The 24,263-nt window shown below is 45.9% G+C and overlaps 1 protein-coding gene across 6 annotated transcripts in view; it reads left to right on the top strand.

Moving 5' to 3' along the window:
• The window catches only part of XPO5 (exportin 5), an 85,828-nt gene that overhangs the window by 18,072 nt on the left and 43,493 nt on the right, over window positions 1–24,263 (top strand). For 5 of the 6 annotated variants that reach the window (XM_053304185.1, XM_053304183.1, XM_053304181.1 and 2 more), the window contains 10 exons: window positions 2,413–2,512; window positions 4,993–5,076; window positions 9,408–9,533; window positions 10,939–11,029; window positions 12,783–12,911; window positions 13,371–13,486; window positions 18,858–19,013; window positions 21,633–21,674; window positions 22,931–23,020; window positions 23,840–24,039. In XM_053304185.1, coding sequence (XP_053160160.1) covers window positions 2,413–2,512; window positions 4,993–5,076; window positions 9,408–9,533; window positions 10,939–11,029; window positions 12,783–12,911; window positions 13,371–13,486; window positions 18,858–19,013; window positions 21,633–21,674; window positions 22,931–23,020; window positions 23,840–24,039 — 1,134 coding nt within the window. The remainder of the gene's footprint in view (window positions 1–2,412; window positions 2,513–4,992; window positions 5,077–9,407; window positions 9,534–10,938; window positions 11,030–12,782; window positions 12,912–13,370; window positions 13,487–18,857; window positions 19,014–21,632; window positions 21,675–22,930; window positions 23,021–23,839; window positions 24,040–24,263) is intronic. The other variant, XM_053304180.1, reaches the window with a different exon arrangement.

Below are 24,263 nucleotides of genomic sequence, written 5' to 3'. Positions count from 1 at the left end.
CTAACTTAGAGTAGCATCGCCTCTCAAGAAAACACTCCTTTTGGTTTCTCTTGCATCTGATTGTACGTGACGTGTGCTCAAGGGAGATAATTAATCAGAATAGACAACATTTTTGTTTTAAGTGCTGATTACAAATTTTTTCCAATACTTTTTTTAAAATTAAAATCTCATATATAAAATAATAACAATACAAGAATAATTTCTTGTGGGTTTAGATGCCTTTTAGTTGGATTCTAAGAGTTCCATGGTGACCTCATGAGAATATGGAGAATTAATTCTCATTTTACTTTTGGCCATGATGATTTTGCTATGTCAGTTTCACATAGAGAAGGAGGCTGTTCACGTGAGCAGCCCTACAAGTGTACCCTACAAGTGTAGGGTCTATGACAACTCGCCGCGGCCAACTGAACGCTGGTCAATTGGATGCAGCCAACTTCCTCTCGCTTCTCTCCTGCTTGTCCCCTCCGGATCAAAATGCAAAGTGACAGGACGGGCTTGTGGGGGGAAGTTGTGTTGTTCCCTGCAGCGAGTTGTCCCTGCTACGAGATGGCTGCATCCAATTGACCGGTGGCCAGTTGGCTGTGGTGAGTTGTCTCATTCCCACAAGTGTAGGGCTGCTTGTGGGAAGCATTGGGATCGTGGCCTATCCTGATGCTGGCCCGCCGGATAGCCCAGGGTTTTTACGTGGACTTTTACCTGCGTGTAAGGGCATGAACGCACCCTTCTGCCCAGATCCCTGGTCATGTGTCTGCTCAAGCTGGGTGCCTAGAGTGCCCAATTGAGGGGGGAGTCCCTCAACGCACTGAGCTCCTTGCTCGGTGCGTTTAGGCCTACCTGGAGGCTGGGCTGCAAGAGAGATCGCTGGACACCTCCTCCGAGTCAGCCTGAACACAGGAGATCTTATTCGCAAAGAACCCATTAAAGGCATCACAGCAGAGCAACTCTGGGGACTGACTAGAAGTTGAAGGAGCAGAGACCAAACTCCTCACAACCTGGGATAGTTCCGCCGAGCGTGAACCTGCAGCTGCAATGCACGCAGACCGGAATCCCTTTTTTGCTGCATGCACCGCCATAAGTCCTCAAATGGGTCACATGCTGAATCCTGTCACATTCGAACCGAGTTCTCCTCCACTTGTACTCTGGTCGCCTAACCCAACCGCTTCAGCCCCTGCAACTCCACAGTATACCAAGGGGCCATTTTTTCAGCAGATTGGAAGGGACGCTTAGGAGCAATCATGTCTACTGCCCTGATGAGTTCCCTGTTCCAGGTTCCCACCAGGGCATCGACAGAATCACCGGCCGCACCAATGTCAAAATCCTCCAAGGCCTTTTGAAATCCCACTGGGTCCAGCAGCCTTTGGGGACGGACCATCCTAATAGGTCCACCACCCCTGCAGGGGTGGATTGCGGCTGTGAGACCAACCTTAACCAGGTAGTGGTCCGTCCATGACAATGGGGAAACCACCGGATCCCCCACCCACAGAACACCCCCCTGATCCAAACAAAAGACCAAATCGAGTGCATGGCCGGCAACATGAGTTGGTTCAGAAACTAATTGGGATAGGCCCATAGTTGTCATGGCCGCTATGAACTCCTGAGCCTCACCAGACAAGCCAGCCCCAAAGTGGATATTGAAGTCCCCCAGCACCAAAAGTCTAGGAGACTCCAACACCAACTCCGCGACCAGCTCAGTTAGGGAGTCAGTTGGGCAGCGAGGTGGATGGTACACCAACAGAATCCCCAATCTATCCCTAGTTCCCAGCCTCAAAAATATGCACTCAATATAAGTCAGCTGTCTCACCGGGGCCCTGGTAAGGGAGATGGCATTCTTATGGACCACAGCCACTCCACCCCACTGCCCACTTCCCCTGGCCTGCTCCATGACAGAGTAACCTGGTGGGAGAAGCTGAGCCCACACTGGACCACTCGCCTCCCCCAACCAGGTCTCAGTTATACATGCCAGGTCAGCTCCCTCATCCACAATCAAATCGTGGACAATTTCAGTCTTATTCTGAACTGACCTGGCATTGCAGAGGAGCAAGGCCAGACTCTGTGGGTCATTGGAGCTGCTCCCCGAGGCCTGATTGTTGACGGAACAGTTGGAAGCAGAAACACTTACTAAACTACTGTTTTCCCTTCCCCTGTAATGGCCAGCTGCTCTGCCAGCGCCAATTCTTCTGTTCCCCACCACTACAGTAATAGCTGCCCCCGAACTGCCAGGCCAGTAATAGCTGCGCCGAACTGCCATTAGTGTGAGTTAAGGTTGTCACTGGTAGAACCTAACCCAGAAGGTTTCTTGTGGAAGTTTGATACCACTTTAATGTACAAATAAAGGTAATTAGCTCATGTTTACAATCTTCCATAGTTGTATACTATAGTGTGCATAACTTTGCCATTTTCTTTACTTTTCAGGACAGCAGATGGTGAAGGCCTGGTAGAGAAGCACTATGTTTTCTTGAAGAGACTTTGCCAAGTCTTGTGTTCTTTGGGCAGCCAGCTGTGTGCACTGGTGGTGAGTTTTTCACTACTTTCTTGCAGTACAGAGAAACCTCACTATTTGCAGACTCGCCATCTGCATTTTTGCATATCTGCGGATGTTTGACACCCAGTTTCATTAACCCCGGATACTAAAGTGGTAAAACCCATGTTTCCGTAGTTCTTTGGGGGCCAAATTGACTGTGAGGTCACTTCCTGCTGCCACATTGGAAGCATTTCTACATAGCATGTAAGCAGCAGCCATTTTCTGGATCATTTCTGTTTTTAAAAGGCATTTTTTCTGTGGTTTTTTATGATTTGGGGGGACATTTTGCTGCTTGGGGGGCATTGCTGGGTACAAGGAGGACACATAAAAACACCCCTGCTGGATCAGACCCAAGACCCATCTAGTCCAGCATCCTGTTTCGCACAGTGGCCCACCAGATGCCGCTGGAAGCCTACAGGCAGGAGTTGAGGGTATGCCCTCTCTCCTTTTACTCCCCTGCAACTGGTACTCAGAGGCATCATGCCTCTGAGGCTGGAGGTGGCCCATAGTCCTCCAACTAGTAGCCATTGATAGACCTCTCCTTTATGAAATTATCCAAACCCCTCTTAAAGCCATCCAGGTTGTTGGCTGTCACCAGATCTTGTGGCAGAGAATTCCACCAGTTGATTATGCATTGTGGGAAAATAGAGACCCTACAGAGTACAGTGTGCGGGGGGATACCTCACCAAATGGATTGTGATCATTAAGCTGTTCTTAGGGAGGAGACCTGGTCTTGTTGTCTCGGGGAGGAGAGCTGGTCTTGCGGTAGTGAGTGTGAATTGTCCTCTTTGCTGAGCAAGGGCTGCCCTGGTTTGTACTTGTATGGGTGACTACATGTGAGCACCGTCTGCTGTAAGATATTCCCCTTAGAGGTTGGGACTGTAAGCCCAATGGTAGAGCATCTGCTTGCATGCAGAAGGAACCGGGTTCGCTCCCTGGCATTTCCATCTAGGGCTGGGTGGGACTCCTGCCTGAAAACTTGGAGAGTTGCTGCCAGTCAATGTAAATAATACTAAGCTAGATGGACCAATGGTCTGACTCGGTATAAGGCAGTTAATTGTGTTACTGTTCATCCTTGCCATAGTCTTCTTTTACAGTAATTAATCCTATCTACCTAACCTTGTACAATTATATTAAAGTGGTTCCCTTAACTTTGCCCATGCAGTCATTTGACATCAATGTGCTACATAGATTTTTGGTACAGAAAATAATTTGGACCAGGAGGTGCCACACTGAAGGGAATGAGGGAATGAATACTGGTTGAATGACTTGTGCCTTTGTGTTTCAGGTGTCATTTACAAGTTTTAAGTTCAAGGCTGAAAGATGTTTTTCATGCCAGGACTTAGTCCTGGAATATATAAAGGCAATAGTGTGCCTCTAAGCACATGCAGAATGCCTTCACTGTTAACTGCAGCTGACACAAGCTGGGCAGCATCCAGGTTAGGAAAAAAACATCCTTAGGGGATCATCCAACTGGAGATGGGATAGGACTTGGCAGTCAGCATACAGTAGGACATAGCAGCCAGTCAAAGGGCTTCAGGGGGAAATGTACATGTCAAAGACATTTGGAGATGGACTTGGTGAACTAGATTTGGTAGACATAACAGATTCCTGGTGGAATGGAGAGGAGCAGTAGAATATGGTTATCCTAGGATACAAACTGTATAGAAAGGACAGAGGGTGTGTGAATATTGGAGGTGGTATAGCTCTGTAAGCCAAAGAGGGCACAGAGCCCAATAAATTAGAAAGCATAAGGAGACCTCCACAGAGTCTCTATGAGTGACAATAGCAGTCGCAAAATGTGATTTTGTTGTGAAGGCCTACTAGTTCTCCCCTTAGCCCCCATTAAAATACTAAGAGTGGTCTTGAGATAGAGAAAGAAATCAGGGAGGCAATTAAAGAAAAGAGTGTTCTAATGGTGTCTTCAGTTACTCTCACACTGGGCTAAATTCATGGTTAGGTCCCAACAAAGAGACCACATTTCTAGATGCCCCAAATGACTGTGCCTTAGAACAGTTAGTCACAGAACCAAGCAGAGGGGAGTTGACCCTGGACTTACTCCTAAGAGGCACCTAGGATCTGGTGCAACATATCAATATTGTTGAACCAATTGGGAGCAATCACCTGAGTGTGATCAAATTCACTGTAAATGCAAGTGAAAAACTGCCAAGAACTTCCAATACAGTCACTTTTGACTTTTAATAAGGACATTTTCTTATCTGGAGTCTTCTACTAGGGTGCTAAATGAAGAATTTTTATCCATCTGCATCTGCTTTGAAGTTTGGGGAAATGGGGGAGGGGAACAATGCTACCCTTATTGTATGGTTCAAGGCTCAAGGTGATCACCCCCACTCAGTAGCAGGATGCACACAGTAAGCTCTTCTGCAGCTATGATGTGGCTACCTGTCATCCAGATCCACACTAGAAGATTTGTTTCAAGTTTGTTTCACCACCTCTTCTCCTTTTAACAGATCTCTGAGTCAGATGTGGAAACACCAGCCAACTTTGGGAAATACCTTGAATCATTTCTCGCATTCACAACTCATCCCAGTCAGGTAGGTAGGATGATTCTCCAGCACATTTACAAAAATGAACCACATACTCTGCGTGAGATTGTTTTGGGAAAATATCCCTGGGGTATTGCCCATTTAAAAAATAATAATAATATGTCTTCTCTGCTTCCTGGAGCTGAGGACATCTCTGAGTGGGTTATCTTTCCGATGTGCTTTCAGGCAGGACTAATTGAAAATTGCTACAAGCCTTAAGATCCCGGGTAGGATAACCCCACCCAATTCTTTTAGTCCTACTGCGCTCCTAGGCAGACCTCTACAATTTATCTCTGATATTTTCACAAAACTCCACTTTAAGGATCACTCTATTTCTTCATACCCTTGTCTGACTTCTGATACTTCTCTCTAGTTCTGCACTTCATTCTTGTTACACACACAAAATCCTCCTTCGTCTCTCACCTTTTCTTTCCCTCATTTTACTGTGTGCCTATAGAGCAACGACAGGCTGTTAGGCATATTTTGCTTCCAAAGGGAGCAAACAGAGTGGGATTCCCACTCACCATTTGAGTGCCGGGTTCACCTCCTCCCGTGGCGGCACCATTAACTGCTGCGCCGTGTGGCCAGCGAGAAATGGAGGACACCAAACCGGGTCCCTCCCAGCCCAGCAGAGAGACACGAAGCTCAGTCAGAGCATGGAGAGAGACAGAGCTGAATAGCGTGGGCCAGGCATCCACCTCGCTCCCACTGATGCCGAGTGCTCCAAGGCAGTCGCGTGCCCTTTCTGCTCAGAACAGTAATGGCTCCAGGGCTTTGGCGGGAACTTCGGGAGCTGCTGTCAGCCGAGGCTGTGCCTCTCTGACCCCCCACACTACTGACCATGGACCACCAGGGAGTGAGAGCAGGAGCATGAAGGGATACTGCATCTACTGCGCAGAGGGACGCCTCAACTTTGCCTGTGAGATCCTTCCCTTGAACGGCCAGTCAGGGTGATTCCCCCGTGGGTCCCTCCTAAGTGCCAGTGATTGATTTCCCTCAGGAAATGCCCCCTGCATGGCAAACTTGGATCAGGGACACTTTGGGAGTTTCACTTAAAGGGATTATACAAAGATCCAAAAAGGAAAAGAAAAGGGGCAGGGAGGCATCTTCTTCCTCATCTCCTAATTCAGGGAGCCATTCCCCAAGAAGTCCCCAATAGGTTTGCATTCTGGGCGGTAAATAAATAATAAATAAATAAGAAAAGCTAAGAGAAAGAGGAGGCACACTAAAGGATCCAGACACCCCTGATCCCCTGCACGCAGGGAAGCCGCCGACCAGGACAGTGGGGTTCATTCTTCTGAGGGTTGTGGAGGAGATTCTCCCAATCCTATGCCTAGTGTGCCAATTCCAGTTACCACCAGTAGGGGCAACCAAGGACCTATGACTCCTTTACACAGGCTTGATACGCCTGTGCCAAAAGCCCTGGACATTCCAAATGATCCAGACATTCCAATTATACCCATAGAGGACCCTCCATGAAACTCAGGCCAGCGTCCTCCGGACAAGGAGGAGGAGGAATGGTCAAGAAGCAGCTGGTATGTTTAAGGTTCCTCCCACCGATGCGGTGGCATTACTGTCTGGTTCACTGCTCCCCAGAGATGGGGAATCAGCCCTTAAGGACCAAATGACAAGGGCATAGACATGACAAGGCATCCTCTTTATCAGGGCCTGAGCTGCAGCATCCATGTTGTCTCATGCCTCCATAGTTTGGTTGGTTGATTTAATTCCGGAGCCTCCAACTGATATGTACAGCCTCAGACACCAATTGATAAATACAGAAGGAGCAGGCATTTGTTTCAGACACCACATTGGATGCCACAAGTTTTGCTTCTCGTGCATTTACTGCAACTGTAGTGGGAAGGCATAATTTGTGGCTAAAGCACTGGCCCATAGATCCTGCATCCCCAGCCAATTTGGCTGCAGTTCCTTATAATGGGGTGAAACTGTTTGGCAAGGATGCCTTCAAGGAGGTATTAGTGGAGTATAAGGGAAAAACTAAGACTATGCCACTGCCACTGGCTCCACACCATCAAGAACATCCTCCTCTGGAAACAAAAGAGGCAATACAGTGGATGAAGCTTAATTCACCGGGTCTAGATGGATTCTCAGTGGCCTATTACAAGTGTTTTCAAGAAATATTAACCAGTTTTGACAGTCTGGATTGGTCCTTCTTGTTTAAACTATTAGAAAGAATGAACTGTGGTCCGAATTTCCTTTCATGGATTCAAAGTATTTACCAGGAACAATCGGCGAAGATAATAGGGAATGGGACGTTATCTTTAAAAATGCCCTATTATGAAGGGTACTAGAGTGTCCCCTTTCACCATTGTTTGTTTTAGCTCTTGAGCCATTGGCGATGAAGATACGGCAGGAACAAAAAATTTCTGGAATTAAAATGGCGAAGCAAGAACATAAAATAAAATTGTACTAGCTGGTCCGGGGCGCAGAGCATCTGCTCCTCTAGTTCTCGCCCCTCCGCCCGCACACCTGTCCACTGCTGCTTTCCTCTCCCCTTGCCAGCAGCTTGCTCGCAAACTTTCACGAGAGTTGCCACACATGGGATTAGCGGACAGGTACATCTTAGAGAATATTATATCTAGATGATGATGTGGTTCTTACAATCACTTGACCAAAAGACTCTTTAGACTCAGTAATGGAACATATAAATCATTATAGCATGGTTACAGGATATAAGATTCTTACAGAGCTGAGGACATCTTGGTCCTCCCAGGTGGCGTCCTGGCCTACTCCATGGGAAACTCAAGCGTACTGGGTTTTACACAGATGTACACCATTGTTTGGATTGGTGTTTCCTTTATACTACTGTTTGTTCTACTTTATTCTATGAGTATTTATCTTATTATGATTGGTTATGTACCTACAAGGTGTACTCTATCCTAGTGGAGTAGGGTCTGAGATGTTGTCACATTTGGCCTAAAAGAACTGGGCAGGGCTATCCTGTCCGGGCTCTTAAGGCTTGTAGCAATTTTCAATTAGTCCTGCCTGAGAGCATGTGAGAAGGATAACCCACTCAGAGATGTCCTCAGCTCTAGCAGCAAGAAGGCGCCTTCACGGTAAGTGAACCAATGCTCCTTTCCTGGGACAAAGTAAAACTTTGTTAGTGGAAACAGAACTGTTAACCTAAACCCTCTGTGGTGAGAGTCTGGGCTGGTTTGTTTTGCTTATGCAACTCGTGTTACATAACTCATGTTATGTAACTCATTTGACTCATTTTATTTTATTTTAATTAATTTCCATATCACCTCATACAAAAAGCCTCTGGGTGGTTCACAATCTGAAAACCATTAAATCATTTATATGACTAAAACAATCTAAAATCTATATAATTATTTCTCCAAGACGGGCCATGTGTGGCAACCTCTCGCGAGAGCTCCAGATAGAGCTCTTGCATATGAGATTGACGGTTGATCAGCTGGAGAAATAATGGAGGCGGTGACTGGCCCAGCCCAGCTCAGCCACAGTGAGGAGGTGGGGGGGTAGGCCCGGCCTGGCTGCGGTCAAGAGACCACACCAGCAGCGGGCCTGACTATGGTGAGGAGGTGGCAGCGGGCCCTGCCTGGCTGCTGGGGTAAGGAAGTGGCTGGGCTGGCAGGGAGAGGAGGCGGCAGGAGAAGGCGGTGGGTGGTGGAACCACATCGTCGAGAGGAGCCTGGCTGGGCGGGTGGTAGAGCTGCGCTGTGTCCGGTGGGGAAGGAAAGCGCTGCCGGCGGGCGAGGAGGGAAAAGTCAGAGGAGGCAGTCAGCGGAGCCATGCTGCCGAAAAGAGCCCAGCCGGGGAAGGAAAATGCGGCAACAAACTAGCAGCGCAGATGCTGTGTGCTGAGTCTGCTAGTACAAATAAAAACTCCAAAATCCAAAGCTTTAAAACTAAACAAAAAGCCTGGCCAAACAGGTATGACTTCAGGTCCTTTAAAAAAAATTCAGAGAAGGAGAGGCTCTAATTTCATTAGGAAGTGTGTTCCAGAGTCCCCAGGGCAACACCATGCTGACTAGGCAAATGGTGCCCATGCATGCATGGATGCCATGTGCATGCTGGTGCTGTGTGGGGGACGGGGGAATTGGGATGCGCACTGCCCCAGCAGGAAGCAGCATGGGGCAGCAGTGAAAAGGTAAGGACCTACTCTCCTTTTTCTTAAAGTTCCTAATACAATTTCTCGAAATGTGCTTAAACCGTGGTTCGGGCACATCCCCTGGAATGCTCTCCAGTGCCTAGGTTGGGAGTCAACATTTTAGCATTAGAGTTCATGTTTTTATTTTAGATCTTTGTTGTAGAGATTTCTGGCCTGATTGATTGATTTCTCCCTCCTTGTTTTCCCCTAGTTTTTACGCTCTTCTACACAGATCACATGGGGAGCTCTTTTTCGACATGAAGTCCTGTCACGTGATCCTCTGTTGTTGGCTATGATCCCAAAGTATCTCCGGGCATCTATGACTAATCTAGTGAAGGTATATGCTGAAGTAGTACGATATGGTGTCTCTATGCTTGTTCTAAAGAGCTTCAGTTTTCAGATTGTGAGGTAGGAGTGCCCTGGGACATGTGGAAGGTTTCTAGCGACAGGGGGAAAGTTATTCCCTGAACATCTCTCTTTAGTGGACATCTTGAATTAGCCAGAAGGTGGAATGGTAATAGCCGCTGCCTCCTTTCCAGTCACTTCCAGTATGTGACACTGTGTGGCCTCCCACCCCTAGTGTTGATTGGTGCTGTCAGGAGGCAGTCAGCGGAGCCGCCCTTCCTTCCTGCCCCCGTCTTAGCAGGATCCCGATCATGGGAATGGAGCCACAGCTCAGTGGTAGAGCAATTGATTTGCATTCAGAAGATCCCAGGTTCAATCCCTGGCATCTCTAGGCAGGCCTAGGAAAGACTCCTGCCTGAAAACTTGGAGTTTCAGGCAGGAAACTCCAAGCATTGTCTACACTGCCAGTCAGTGTAGACCATACTGAGCTAGATGGTCCAAAGATCTGACTTGGTATAGGGCAGCTTCCTATGTTCCTTATTTGCTTCTATAAACTGTAACAGGGATTGGGAAAGTTTTGCTCCTTTTAATTAGCTTATTTCCAGATTAATCATGAAAATAGTGAGTCTACCTTCCTTAGTTTTGTCCTACAGTGGTCCCTCGACCTACGAACTACTCGACTTACGATGTTTTCGATGTACGAATGACAAAAAAGACCGGAAGTCGTTGCCGTTTTAGATGCGGCTTACTCGACCTACGAATTTTTAGATGCGGCTTCCTCGACTTACGAATGTTTTCAGACCTCCGTGGATGCGCTCTTCGACTTACGAAAATTTCGACCTCCGAACGTGCGTTCGGAACGGATTAACATCGTAAGTCGAGGGACCACTGTAGTTACATTTTTAGAAGACACAAATGTATGTTTCCTTGACAGGACCTAGTTGCAGCTAGGGATGTGCATGGGTCCGGACCGGTCCGAACCGGCACGGGGGGAGGTCTACCTTTAAGGGCGGGGGGGGTAGAACCTACCCCTCCTGCTGCTCTTCCCCCTCCGGCGCTGCGTTTAAAATTAGTTTTTGGGGCCCCAAAAACTACAATTTTAAACGCAGCGCCGGAGGGGGAAGAGTGGTGGGAGGGGTAAGTTCTACCCCCCGCCCTTAAAGGTAGACCCCCCTCGGTGCCAGACCGGTCCGTTTCCGAACCGGTTCGGAGGCCTCCAACATGGCCTCCGGACCAGTTTGTGCACATCACTAGTTGCAGCACCCTTGAGAATTCTGCTAGAGGGAATGCTAGGTAGACGTGCTATTATTAAACCGATTTGCTGAACTCTTTTGGAACTGGAGGAGCATAATGCACGGTGATCTCTGCCTCTCACCTCATTCCCCTTCTTTTTGCAGGTGGGTTTTCCTTCCAAGACGGACAGTCCCAGTTGTGAATATTCTCGCTTTGACTTTGACAGTGATGAGGACTTTAATTGCTTCTTCAACTGTAAGTTACCTTTGTTCCAGTGAAGCCCATCACTTTTGAGGATAAATTGGAAGTCTTTCTTAAATGCTTTGATTTTGATGGCATTAGCAAAACTTTAGTATGGGTCATTCCAGTGCTGAGGTGTGAATGCATGCCTTCCACCTAAGTATGTCCATGGAGGTGCCAATGGCTGTTAGCCATGATAGCTAAATAGAACCTCCATGGTCAGAGGAAGCATACACTATTGCTGGAAGGTGACAGTAGAAAAAACTGATTGTTTAATTGTTGTATTTACGGTGTTTTATAATTTTTGTTTTAACTGTTAATTGATTTTAATTGTTTTGTTTTGTTTTTAATTGTAAAATTGTAAATCGCCCTGAGCCATTTTGTAAGGGCAGTATAGAAACTGAATAAATAAATAATAATTTTAAAAAGCCTGTTGCCTTTGGGTAATTCCAAAGGTAACAGAATCAGCATATTGCCACTTCTTGAATGACTATAGCAATAAACAGATTTTCATGCTGATACTATATAAACCCACTGGCAACAGAACATCTGCTATAAGGCCATATTTTTACAAAATATTATAGATAGTGTCTGAAATGTGGAAAGTATATCAGGAATAGAATCAATGTCCAAAAATTCCGACTCATTTAGCGACGTATGTTGCACATTTCAGACAATATAATATTTAAAGGTTTTGTAAATATATGGCCTTGTAGTAGGAGATCTTCTCTTGCCATTGGGTATATATAATATCAGCTTGAAAATTTGCTTATGGCTACAGACTTTGAAAAAGTGACAGCATGCCTGATTATATAATGCTTGGAATAGCCTCTTTGTGCCCTGCTTTTGAGCTTCCCAGAGATTTCTGGCTGGCCACTCTGGGAGACAGGGTGGGTGGTAGCTCAATGACAGAACACATGCTTTGCATGCAGAAGGTCCCAGGTTCAATCCCTGGTTTCTCCAAATAAGAGTGGAAAAGACCCCTGTCTTTAAAAACCAGGAGAGCTGCTGCCAGTCACGCTAGATAATACTGAACTAGTTGGACCAGTGGCCTGACTCAGTATAATGCAGCTTCAGAAGATCATTTGAATTAGAAGGATTTTTGGTCCAATCCAGCAATTTGTTTGTATATTCTTACTTTTAAAGCACATCCAAACAGAGGTTTGCATCTAATTCTTCAAAATCATCCTGTACTGGGCCAACTGTAGGCATAGTGGTCCAACCATAGTTGGTCCAACTGTAGGCATAGTGGTAACTGTGGGTCAACCAAGGGACATGAAGGCTGCTATGACACAATACAACTAACACTGTGTTCACACAACCACGGCGATCATGGTTAAAGAGTTAACCAGGATTGCTGAGCCCTACAAAATAGACTCTGAGAACCCAGAATTTCTGGGTTGTTTAACTACAGCAGTTTGATCAGCATTGCCTGGAAATTTTGGGTTCTCACAATCACCTCTGCTGGGCTCAGCGAGCCTGGCTAACTGTTTGACCAGCATCACTGTGATTGTGGGAGCACAGCCAAAGTCTGACTTTGTAGGGATATGCATGTTCTTTTCATACTTGTGATTTAGTGTCCAATTGCTGACCAGAGAGCATAAGGTTCTGCTACTTGGACATCCCCTTTGATAGCTGTTTCTGTCCTTCTGCATGAGTGGACTGCTTGAACAGCAGCAATAAGAGCCTCCAGTTTTAGGATATCATTCCTGAGGGAGAATCCCTTGCGGTTCCAAACCTGGCTGTTTGTGTTTAATTTCCTTGGCAGCTTTCCGTGCCCAACAGGGAGAGGTGATAAGGATGGCGTGTCGCCTGGACCCTCGGACTGGCTTCCAGATGGCTGGGGAGTGGTTGAAGTACCAGTTGTCCACTCCTGTTGATATTGGAGCCATGAACTGTAAGTTTCCTTGGTGGCCAATAAAAGCGCTCAATCTCCCAATAGCAGGCACAACTAGCTTTTCATTCCCTTGCTCAAGCAATTCTGGGCCGGGTTTTCCAAGCTTATCCTTCCATCCAGACAGGAGACCCTTTAATGCTTAAGAGTGTTCAGAGATTTTGTTTGAAAGCCAAACCTTTCTCTAACTAGCAGCACCTAACAGACATTTTAGTTCCCTTTTTAGTGAAAACAACTTAAAAAGAAACTGACAAACTGAACTGGATTTTCCTCCCTGTAAAAACCAAAGCAGTCATAAGTTTGCTGATCTCCAGCAAGAATCTCATTCTGGTCTGCAGTCAGATTACTCAGAATACACTGAGGGCTTTTTGTAATTGGTGTGGGAAAGTACAGTCCTATTCTAAGCAAGAGGCTTTCATTACTTCAAGTGCAAAACTGATCTCTATGTTCTTCCTCTTACAGCTAAAACTGGTGAAGGCCTCTGCTCCATATTTTCTCCTTCCTTTGTACAGTGGGACGCTATGACCTTTTTTTTGGAGAGCATCATTAGCCCAATGTTCCGAACTCTAGATAAGGAAGTACGTAGTCCTGATCTTTGGGGTTTTCTACCTTGGGTGGCTTACTGGCAACATGGTCTCCTGGAGAGCATGCAGTGGGGATGATTTGTGTTCCTTTGGAAATATTAGTTAAGGAAGTATTTCATTTCTTGCCATTCTCTGTTGCTGGGGCCAGGGACATCTCTATGGGTTATACCCCTCAGGTGCTCTAAGGCAGGACAGTTTTGATTTGCTAAGAAAAAGAACACGCCTACTCGAGACTGAGAGGGATAACTCCACCCCAGTTCTTTCTGTCCTCCATGGCAGCATTCTAATTCTCTCTCCTCACTACTTCCATCTACTTATCTCCATTACCTCCATTTTCTCCAAATTCTACCGTATCTTCTTCTTTCCCCCTCCCTTCTCTCCCTCCCCTTGCTTTCCTCTCTGGGGTATGGAGCATGCAGGATGGTACAGGTTCTTCCTAGTACCGAAGGGAAAGAGGCAGGGAGCAAATTTTCCAGGGCGGATGAGATCCTTTGGGGATCCCCCGCCCAGTTTATTGCCAAAAATAGTGTCAATTACAGCCGCTTTAGAGCCGTCCGTACCACACGCTGCGACAGTGTCGGCAACAGCCGTCTTGGTACCGCCCATGCCTCCCGCTACCAGGACCGCGGCGAGTCTCCCGCCTTTGGGCCACGAGACTCATGCTTCAGCGGCCCGGTGCATCCTCCAGCCATCTCAGCCCATGACGTGCCAGGGACGCTCACGGAGCCCAGGGCATGAGTTGGCATTCACATTGCAAGCGAAGATGAGGCTTCCTCTATCTAACCTGCCTCTCACCTCGGCCGAAATAAGGGCGCTTGGATCGCCGGTGAGGCAAGGCGCGGTGGCGATGGCAGCTTCTGCACCCTGCGAAATGGCGCGGGTCGCAGAAAGGAGCACCATTTTGACGCGAGAGGAGGAGCGTAACAAGGAGGGCAGAGATTCATCACAGAAGGCCCCAACGAGAAGGAAGGTAACAGAGGACTCCTGGGGGCAGAAAAAAGATCAGGGAGTAACAGGGCCAGCGGGCTCTCCTGTAGAGGGAGATAATCCTCAGCCAGGTCCATACGCACCCCCCTCTGTATTACCTAAGGCAGTTCCACCTGAGTGGCAAGCCTGGTTTAAAAATTTAATTATAGACATGATCCATCAGATCAGACCTCACAAAAAAGAAAGGAGATCAAGGAAAGGGAGAAGGATGGTCTCTTCTACTGATAGCTCTTTCTCCTCCGACTCTGTCAGTCTGCCTCCCAAAAAGGCAAAGTGTAAGCAGAAACACCTCAAGAAACAAAAAGGGTCTTAAGAATTAAAAGGGAGAATCTAAAACCTTGCATTCCTCTGAGGAATCGGAACCAGATTCTGGGGATCCTGATGTGATCAACCCTAGGCCCCCTGGTTCCCAAAAAGAAAAAGTTTGGGACTAATCCTGTATCTGAGCGTGAGACTGACCCTGAGGAAGATATAAATAGAACTGGGGAAGATAACCAGGACCCTGATACAATCCCTGACAAGAAAGAGGGGGAATTGTCTGGGGTGGGGGAGGATACGGAACCTGCTAATGTATCTCAATGCTTGTTTGTGTCAGAAGATTTAATCCCCTTGACAGGGGTGATTAATGCAATAGAGTTGCAGGATAAGGTAAACTCTGAACCTACCACATCTGAGAAAGGGGACCTAGTCTTCCCTTGGTCAAAACCCAGGGACATGCTTTTACCCATGCCAGAATTGTTCACTGAGGTCGTTAAACAGGAATGGTTACTTCCGGCCACAAACAGAAAACCAATGACTGTGGCTAACCATTTTTATTCTTTTCATCAAGAGACAGCTGATTTGTTGAAAACACCTAATGCAGATGCCCCCATAGCACAACTGGTCTCTGGATCGCTGGTCCCTAGAGACAGGGAGGTCACATTGAGAGATCCTGCAGATAAAAAGGCAGAATTGGCTCTTAAAAGGGTCCATGATAATTCTTCATTAGCCATGCGCATGGCAGCAGCAGCCCCACAGCAGCAAGAGCTTCCCTATTATGGGTGGATGGTCTCCTTAACGAACCACCCTCTGATCCCGTTAAGATGCAACAGCAATTGGTCAAAATACAGAAGGCACAAGCATTTGTGGCTGACACAACCTTGTACTCAACTAGATTTTCATCACGGGCCTCGGCAGCATTGGTTCTCAGAAGAAGACATATATGGCTGAAGAGGTGGCAGGTAGATGCCACTTCTAAAAACAACCTGACAGCAGTACCTTACGATACCACCAAGCTCTTTGGGGAAGCTGCTTTGAAAGATGTCTTGGTGGAATTAAAAGACAAAAGGAAGACCATGCCATCGGCACCACGTAAACCTAAAAGGCCAGCCTTTAAGAGAACTTTGCAGCAGTCTCAGCCCTTTCGAAGATTCCAGCCCTTCAAGGGCTGGGAAAGAGATTTTAGAAGCCAAAGGGGTTCCTGGAATCGCCAATGGTTTACCTACAGAGGCACCGGGAACTACAAGCAGCCATCTACACAAAACAAACAGTCCAAGCCTCAACAATGACTCACAGCCAGTCAGGCTGGGAGGCTATCTTTCAAATTATTTTCACGCCTGGGAATCTTCCACCACAGACAGGTGGGTCCTGAATGTTGTTCAGTACGGGTACAAGATAGAACTGGATGCCCTCCCTACCTCACAGGTTCCTCCCAATGCCCCAACCGTGCTCTTTTATAAAGCACTCAGAAATACTACAAGCAATTTGTCACCTGGTGGATATCGGAGCGGTGGAACCAGTCTCCTCCCATCAGGAGGGAGGGGGCGGCTATTCTATCTTGTTCACCATCCCAAAAAAGGATGGATCAAAGAGAGCCGTATTGGACTTAAAGTACCTGAACAAATGGGTCAAACGAGAGTGTTTCAGGATAGAAACACTGAGATCAATATCAGGACACCCTCAAGGTCACTACGTCAGGAGGCAGTGCTACAGATCAGCTGGGCAGTAACACATCTTGGCTCCCTGACAGTCCACCATGTGAAGGGGAAACAAAATCAGTTAGCCGACTGGTTGAGTCAGGAAGACCTGCTACCCAGAGAATGGGCATTAAACACTCAAGTCTTCAAGGTTTCCCTGCAGGGGAGAGGAGGATGTGGATGCACTCTCGATCCCTTGGCCGAAAGATCTATTGTATGTGTACAAGTTGGCTTTTCTAATTGCTATCACCTCGCCTGGACGTGTTTCGGAGTTGTGAGCACTGTCGATCAACAAATCCTTCTGTGTATTCCAAAAGGAAGCCATTCGTCTCGTTCTGGATCCATTTGTGAGACCTAAGGTGGCATCGGCCTTCCACCAATCTCAGGACATCTTCCTCCTATCCTTCTGCCCACATCCAGTGCACATGAAAGAAAAGCAGTGGCACAAGCTAGACATGCGTTGCTGCCTCAAAAAGTATCTAAAAAGATCAGCGTCGTTCAAGACCATGGATGCCATGTTTGTATCATTCCTTCCGCGTTCCATGGGGATGGCAGTCTCGTCATCTACAATTGCAAGATGGATCAGAGCATGCATAGCCATGGCATACGAGGTCCAAAATCTCAGACCTCCTACCCATGTAGTCACTCACTCTACAAGGGCAGTGGTGACTTTGGCTGCTTTCTTGACAAATGCACCAGTACAAGACATTTGCAGGGCAGCAACGTGGACTAGTCCATCTACGTTCACAAGACACTACAAAATTGACTCTCACACATCAGCGCAGGCTGCCTTTGGTAGATGGGTCTTGCAGCAGGTGCTTCCCCAGGAATAGTCAAGAGCGCCCCTGCCCTGGTTGGTGTCCAAGCTGTGCTATGTCCCATAGAGCTATCCCTGGCCCCAGCAACAGAGAACAGAGCATTGGTTCACTTACCGTGAAGGCTTTTTCTGGTTGCTGGGGCCAGTGACATCTCGGCCCACCCAGTTGGCGCACTTGTCTGTTCCTGGGAGACCACCTCTTAGGTATTTTTAGGCCCTCTGCTGAGTTAGACCTGATGTTTGAGGAACCTAAAGAAGGTGCTTCTAGGAGCGCGTAGGACCCCTGATTTAGTGCTCAGCTTACATAATCATGCTTTCTCCCTCCTGCATTCTATCTATGTTTTTATTGCTATTGTACCTTACGTAACTTGGCCCAAAAGAACTGGGGGTTATCCCCCTCAGGCTCGAGTAGGCATGTTGTTTTTCTTAGCAAATCAAAACTGTCGCGTCTTGGAGCTCGTAAGGGGTATAATCCATAGAGATGTCCCTGGCCCCAGCAACCAGAAGAAGCCTTCACGGCAAGTGAACCAATGCTCTGTTTTTATGCAAATTAAAATATAGGAATAGTTTCATTGCTCCAATTGCACTTCTGGAAAATTTCCGATATGGCACATAACTAAGACCCAGTTCATAGGTTGCCTCTGTAGCATAGTTGTGATTTATTCTTATGTTATAGTTGTGATTTATTCTTATGATGATGTTTTGGCACTTCCTTGTCAGCATCGCTCTCTGTTGGTGCTATTGACTTGGGAAGTACCCAAATAAATTGTGCTACCCACATGATGTGGAATATTCATCCACTACCAATACAGCATGAGAATCAAACCTAGGTTTAGGCAATTTAATATCATCCATGCCACAGAACAAAGGTATGAACTAGTCTTTTATTTATAGCCATTTCAAGTATCTCTTGCTGAACACCTAATGTCTTGCAAGAGTTAAGTTGGGGAGAAAAAGTGAGTAGAAAAGAGTGGGTCAAAACTGATAAGCAGGAGCAGGAACTACATGTTAGTATTTTCGGATGCAGTCAGCACAATGTTGATGCTCTGTGATTATCTCTCTCTCTCGTCTGGCCAAAGTAATTGTTCTCAAAATGTTTCTCCCTGTTTCTGGAAAAGCCTCAGATACCATGAGTGTAGATGCCATATTTGAAATTGCACAAAGTCAATCTCTGAATTGGAAGTGGTGAGTCCATGGGACTCAGTGTCTATTGTGATGGTGAGTACTGTACAATAGACAGAATTGTTCAGCAAAAGCCAGAAGCTGTGCTGATTTTGCTAAATGCTTTTAGATGTACCCAAGCATGCTTCCAAAAGCTCTCTAGAACAGCAAATTGCTTTCCCCCTTCAAATCAGTCTAAACATCCAGTGGTTCAAAATTTCCCTGACACATTACTGAACAATCATTTTTTAACTCCTACTCACGTCTTGAAATACCTTGTATCAACCTGTCCATTGTGCTTTCTACCAGATAATGCCTTTCATTTCTGTAACTGTTAAGATTCTCAGGCTTTACCCAGTCTTTTAGCTTTGCGTGAGCAAGAGGCACTGGAATTCTGCAAAATTGAGAAGGCCTTGAACATCGTCCATTTTTCCTCTTCTTCCAGAAGATCCCAGTGACTGAAGGCATAGAACTGCTGCAGCTTGTCCTGAGCTTTGAAACAAAGGATCCCCTCATCCTGTCCTGTGTCCTTTCTAATGTCTCGGCACTCTTTCCATTTGTAACTTACAGGCCAGAATACTTGCCAGAAGTTCTTTCCAAGGTAAACAGTTCTGTGCTATCCCACTGATGGAACAGGCTTTGAAACATGATTCCACATCGGTTCTTAGCAGTGGACATTTTAAAGAATAGTTATAGGGAGACAAAAATATTGCTGTGATTGTGCTGCAGGGCGTGAACTATTGGACTGTAAGATCTCACAATAAAACCAGTGAGATTGAATAAGATTAATCTGGTCAAGACAGAGATGATGATACAGAGACCAGACACTCAGGGAGGGACATTACACCTCTGGGCTTGCTACTGGTTGTCTTGGGCAGGGGAAGGGACAGTTGTATGCTGTTGTGCCTTCCAGTTGTCCCTCCAGCTAAGGCAGGTGCAAGCTCCTGAAAATGACATGTGGTGTCAAGGCGCTCAAGGCCATTTTTCTTGGGGACCTCTACATATATGCCTAGGCTATGTTGGTAGGTGTTGCTCAGGATTTCATGACAGCCAGAGTGCCTATATGGGCAAGATGGCTAGAGAATACAACACCTCTCTTAAACCAACTCCATTGAGAATCAGTATGCTTCTAGATTTGATTCGGACAACAGCAAGAGAGAGAGCATGCCTTCGCCTCTTGCCTGTGGACTCGCCAAAAGCATCTGGTGGGCCACTGTGACACAGAATGCTGGACTAGATAGGCCTTGGGCCTGATCCAGCAGGACTGTTATGTTCTTAAGGTGTTGGTTTTACCTTTTAAAGACCTGAATGATCTGGGACCAAGTTACTTTCAGGATTACCTCTTCCATATGCCCCTGCCCAGGCCTTAAAATTGACCTTGAAGGCCCTGTTCATTTAAATAATAACTAGGATAAAACTAAGCTATAACTAGCTAAAACTAAGTATAAATAAATAAGACTCTTTGAAACACTTTTGCCATCTAGTGGTGATCTTGGACAAAGCACTGCACTTGGAGGCACAGGTAGCAGTTGTGACTAGGGATGTGCATGGAACCGGTTTGGAGGCCCTTTAGGGGCCTCTGAACTGGTTCGAAGGCAGAGGGGGTGCTGCTTTAAGAGCGGGGGAGGGTGCACTCCCCCCCGCCTCTTTTCCCCCACCAGTGTCCTTTGTTAAGAAAGCTGATCAGGGTGGCAGCGTACCTCCCTGCCGCCCAGCACATTGAGGACTTACGGCTATATCCGGCCAATGGGGTAGCAGGGAGGTACACTGCCGCCCCGATCAGCTTTCTTAACAATAGACGCCAGCGGGGGGAAAGCGGCGGGTGGGGGGTAAGTGCACCCTCCCCCACTCTTAAAGCGGCACCCTCGCTGCCTTCGAACTGGTTCGGAGGCCCATAAAGGGCCTCCGAACCGGTTCCGTGCACATCCCTAGTTGTGACCAGGAGCACCTTTGTGTCTCTTCTGTAGAGAAGATCTTAGAAAGGATACAGAATAGGGTATCTTATGGAAGAATGGCTCCTGGAGGAGGTACACCTAAATATGTCTGTTATAGCCTTCAGAAAGGGCTGTAAGATATACTTATTCAGGATGGAATTTGTATATTTGTAGGTTTACTTCTATTGCTATTGGTTGTACTCCGTTGTTGTTTTTTAAATTGTTTGACTGCATTGTGATTTTAATGTATTGTTGTTTAGAGAATAGAATGAGGCAAGACATACATTAAGTAATGACTGAGAACCTGAACTTCATGTTTTTAAAAATGTGTACATATTGAGCCCCCTGAGAGAAACATGACATCTGTGGGAAAGCAATTTCTTTTAAATTCTTACAAGCCAAGGAGTTCAGCTAGGATTTTCAGTAACTGGTGAGAGTGAGGTAATACTTCATTGTGCCAGTCCATCTCCTTGCCCACAGATAACCCCTTGGTTTGAAAAATGGAGAAAGGGTTTATCACTGTTTTTCAACTATTTGCCCAGAAAGTTGGTGTAAGGTCCGAACAGTGTTTGTCTTGACACTGCTAAAGGGTATTTGCTCCCTGGTGGGAATCCTTGTCTTCTACTATAGAGTTGTGATGACATAGAAGAAACAGAAAAAGCCTACTGGGGTGTGCATGAACTGCAGTTTGGGTGGCTCAGTCTGGGGGCTTGAGGCAACTCCAGCGGGGTGAGCAATGAGCGGCACCTTTAAAAGTAAAGCCATAGGTCCTTACCAGTGTGACCGCCATCCCAGGCAGCTTCCTGCTGTGGTGGTGCTTCCCCCAGCAGCCACTTGCAACAGCAGCGCAGCTCCATTACTCACCTGCCGTCTGTTACCTACCTGGCCTCATTGTCATCCTTGTGAGAGGCTCTCCTCCCAGGAGCCCTCAGCTTCTGAATGAGGCAGTGGTGCCTGGGAAGATAGTTGTGCACAGTCTATGGAACATTCACCCCATGGAGGCTCACCTGACGCCTACTCTGATGCCATTATGGCACCGGGCAAAGTTCTTTTTATTTTCCCAGGCTTTTTAAGCCACTATTGAAGATTATATCTCTTGAGTTTTTAGCAGTTGTCCTTTCCTGCTGTGTGTTACTGTCTTCTTGTTGTTTAGTTGTTCTATTGCATTTTTATTTTTAAACTTGTAAGCTGTCCTGAGAGCACTTACATGTTGAAGGTCAAGATATAAATCTATGAGGTAAACATAATCATCCATTGACAAGTGATTTCTGCTCTTGTTCACCTAGCTTTTTGCCTCTGTTACCTTTGAGGTCGTAGAAGAAAGTAAGGTAAGTTTCTGTTATGTCATTGTAAAATGGATAAGTGAAACCTCTTTAATATATAATTGTGCATTATAGCAGACTCCTCAGGCACTACTGTGACCCTTAAAGTAGGCAAAATACCTTAATGGCCAAGGCTGCCATTGCTACAGCAGTATGTGGCTTTTGAAAACATAGTGGGGCTGAGGCTCAAAGTCAGTAACACAAAGGGCCTTGAATACCATTTCTAAGTTAACAATGAGGCTATGATACAAGTTTCAACACTGGCCATGTAATATATCAGTGCACATCTGCTGTAATAATATCTATGGTTGTAGTTGATCTGCAGTTGCCTGACTACCTCAGAATTTATACTGGAGCTTGTGAACAGTGTATTGGAAAAAAATATGTATCCTTATAAAAGGTTTTGTGTATTCCATGATTCTGAGCAAGTGCAGTAAAAACTGTAGATTTTTAGTTGCCAGAGGGATGATCGAATAACATTTCCAGTGGTCGGAGAGCAAGATGTTGCTCCCCTATTGCTCCTTGTCCCCACTTATAACTACCAAAAGCAGACTCATTTAAGCAAATTCTCCCTTAATTGCTTTTAAATGTTCCTGTTTTTAATGGTTTTAAACTGTTTTAAAATTTGTTTTGATTGTTTTAACCTGATTGTTTTAAATGATTGTAAGTTTTTGTTTTGTTGTGCACCACCCAGAGCTTTTGGATGGGGCGGTATAAAAATGTAATAAATAAATAAATCCTCTGTACTGTTGTGATCTGAAGCAGCTATTCTCAACCTTTCGTCCCCAGATGTAGTTGAATTACAACTTCCATCATCTCCAGCCACAATGTGGCTGAAGGTGATTATGACTGAAAGGAGTTATGGGAGTTATAATCCAACAATGCCTGGGGACCTGGTATTGAGCACCCCTGATCTAAAGTCAGCAGAAGGGACCTGGTTAAGGGTTCCACCATCACTGGAAGTCCAGGTGGCTACTGGGATCTTCTCAGTAGTGCATCCGTACCTTTGACACTTCTTGCTCATGGTGGTTTGTTGTGCTGATTCTTTGTGGTCTTTTGAAATAATGGTAAAGACTGTTTGTTTTAAGAGGGCTTTTGTCCTTTCCAACTTCTCCAACCTGGGATAATCTATTTTTGTTTAATATCTGGAAGAGCTACTGATGGGTATGAACCTCAGTTAAACTGGAGGCTCTGTAATCTTTGTGATTCCATTGAAGTTTGTAGATTAAAATACCATTCTGAGGTTTAATTGGCTTTTCCAGGCCCCAAGAACCCGTGCGGTGAAGAATGTGAGGAGACATGCCTGCTCCTCAATCATCAAGATGTGTCGAGACTACCCTCAGCTTGTCTTGGTATGTATGGAATTTGTAGTCAAAGATAAACTACTGCTCCAACTTGATTTCACATTCACTATACTACTTGTGGTTTAAAATTCCCTGTGACCAGTTTGTTTCCCTTATTGCTAGGCTTTAGGAAATGAAGTTTAGATCATGTTTCTGTGTGTGTTAGAAATGATTAATTTAATTAATTTTTACATTGTATATCCCGCTCTTCCTCCAAGTAGCCTAGAGCTGTGTACTACATACTTAAGTTTCTTCTCACAACAACCCTGTGAAGTAGGTTAGGCTGAGAGAGAAGTGACTGGCCCAGAGTCACCCAGCAAATATCATGACTGAATGGGGATTTGAACTCGGGTCTCCTCGGTCCTAGTCCAGCATTCTAACCACTACATCACTATCATTTATATTTCACTAGGGCCAGTGGTATTATGGAGGAGACAGGGAAATTTAGGGGTGAAGTATACATACAATTCAATATGATGATACAAGACTTCGGAACTTAAGACTGTTACACATTATGATAACTATGTGGGAGCACTGGTGCTTCTATAGCAAACATGTAATTAATGTGATGGCATCATATATTCCTCTTTAAACACCAGTGTAAATGTGTCAAGAGAAATTTACTGGGTGCACTGTACACATGTGAAATGTTTGTAGCAGGAGGCTCTAGCATTTCCTACATATTCATAATATGGGAATCAATCCCAAGTGAGAGCAATCTCCTCTTCCAATATTTTTTGTGGGAATAAAGCATATATCCAAGAAATCTTCCTGCTTAGTGTTTTCAGTTGACTGACACTTGCTTTGGTCTGTGTTTTTTTTTTAAAGCCAAACTTTGACATGCTATATAACCATGTGAAACAGCTGTTATCCAATGAGCTACTCCTAACCCAGATGGAGAAGTGTGCTCTCATGGAAGCCCTAGTCCTTATCAGCAACCAGTTCAAGGATTACCAGCGGCAGAAGCTTTTCTTGGAGGAGCTCCTGTCTCCTGTTTCTACAATGTGGCTGTCTGATGAGATGAAGAGGTGCAAGAACTTTGACCACTCCTCCTTTAATATAGCACAGTACAAAAATGACAGAGCTGGACTGGGCGTTGGAGTCAGGGAGTCTTGTAACTAGTGGTGTGTTGTGTTGTAGTTCTCTGTATACTCATAGGAACCTATTACCAAGTTCTGTATTTGCCATGATAGTGCTGCGTTCTTGCACAGCTGGTATCTTTGCTGCTTGAGTTCACAGATGTGCAGAAGAA

The sequence above is a fragment of the Hemicordylus capensis genome, chromosome 1 (genome assembly GCF_027244095.1).
Source record: "Hemicordylus capensis ecotype Gifberg chromosome 1, rHemCap1.1.pri, whole genome shotgun sequence".
Classification (NCBI taxonomy): domain Eukaryota; kingdom Metazoa; phylum Chordata; class Lepidosauria; order Squamata; family Cordylidae; genus Hemicordylus; species Hemicordylus capensis.
The sequence above is the reverse complement of the archived record's forward strand: the minus strand, read 5'-3'. Positions and strand labels throughout refer to the sequence as shown.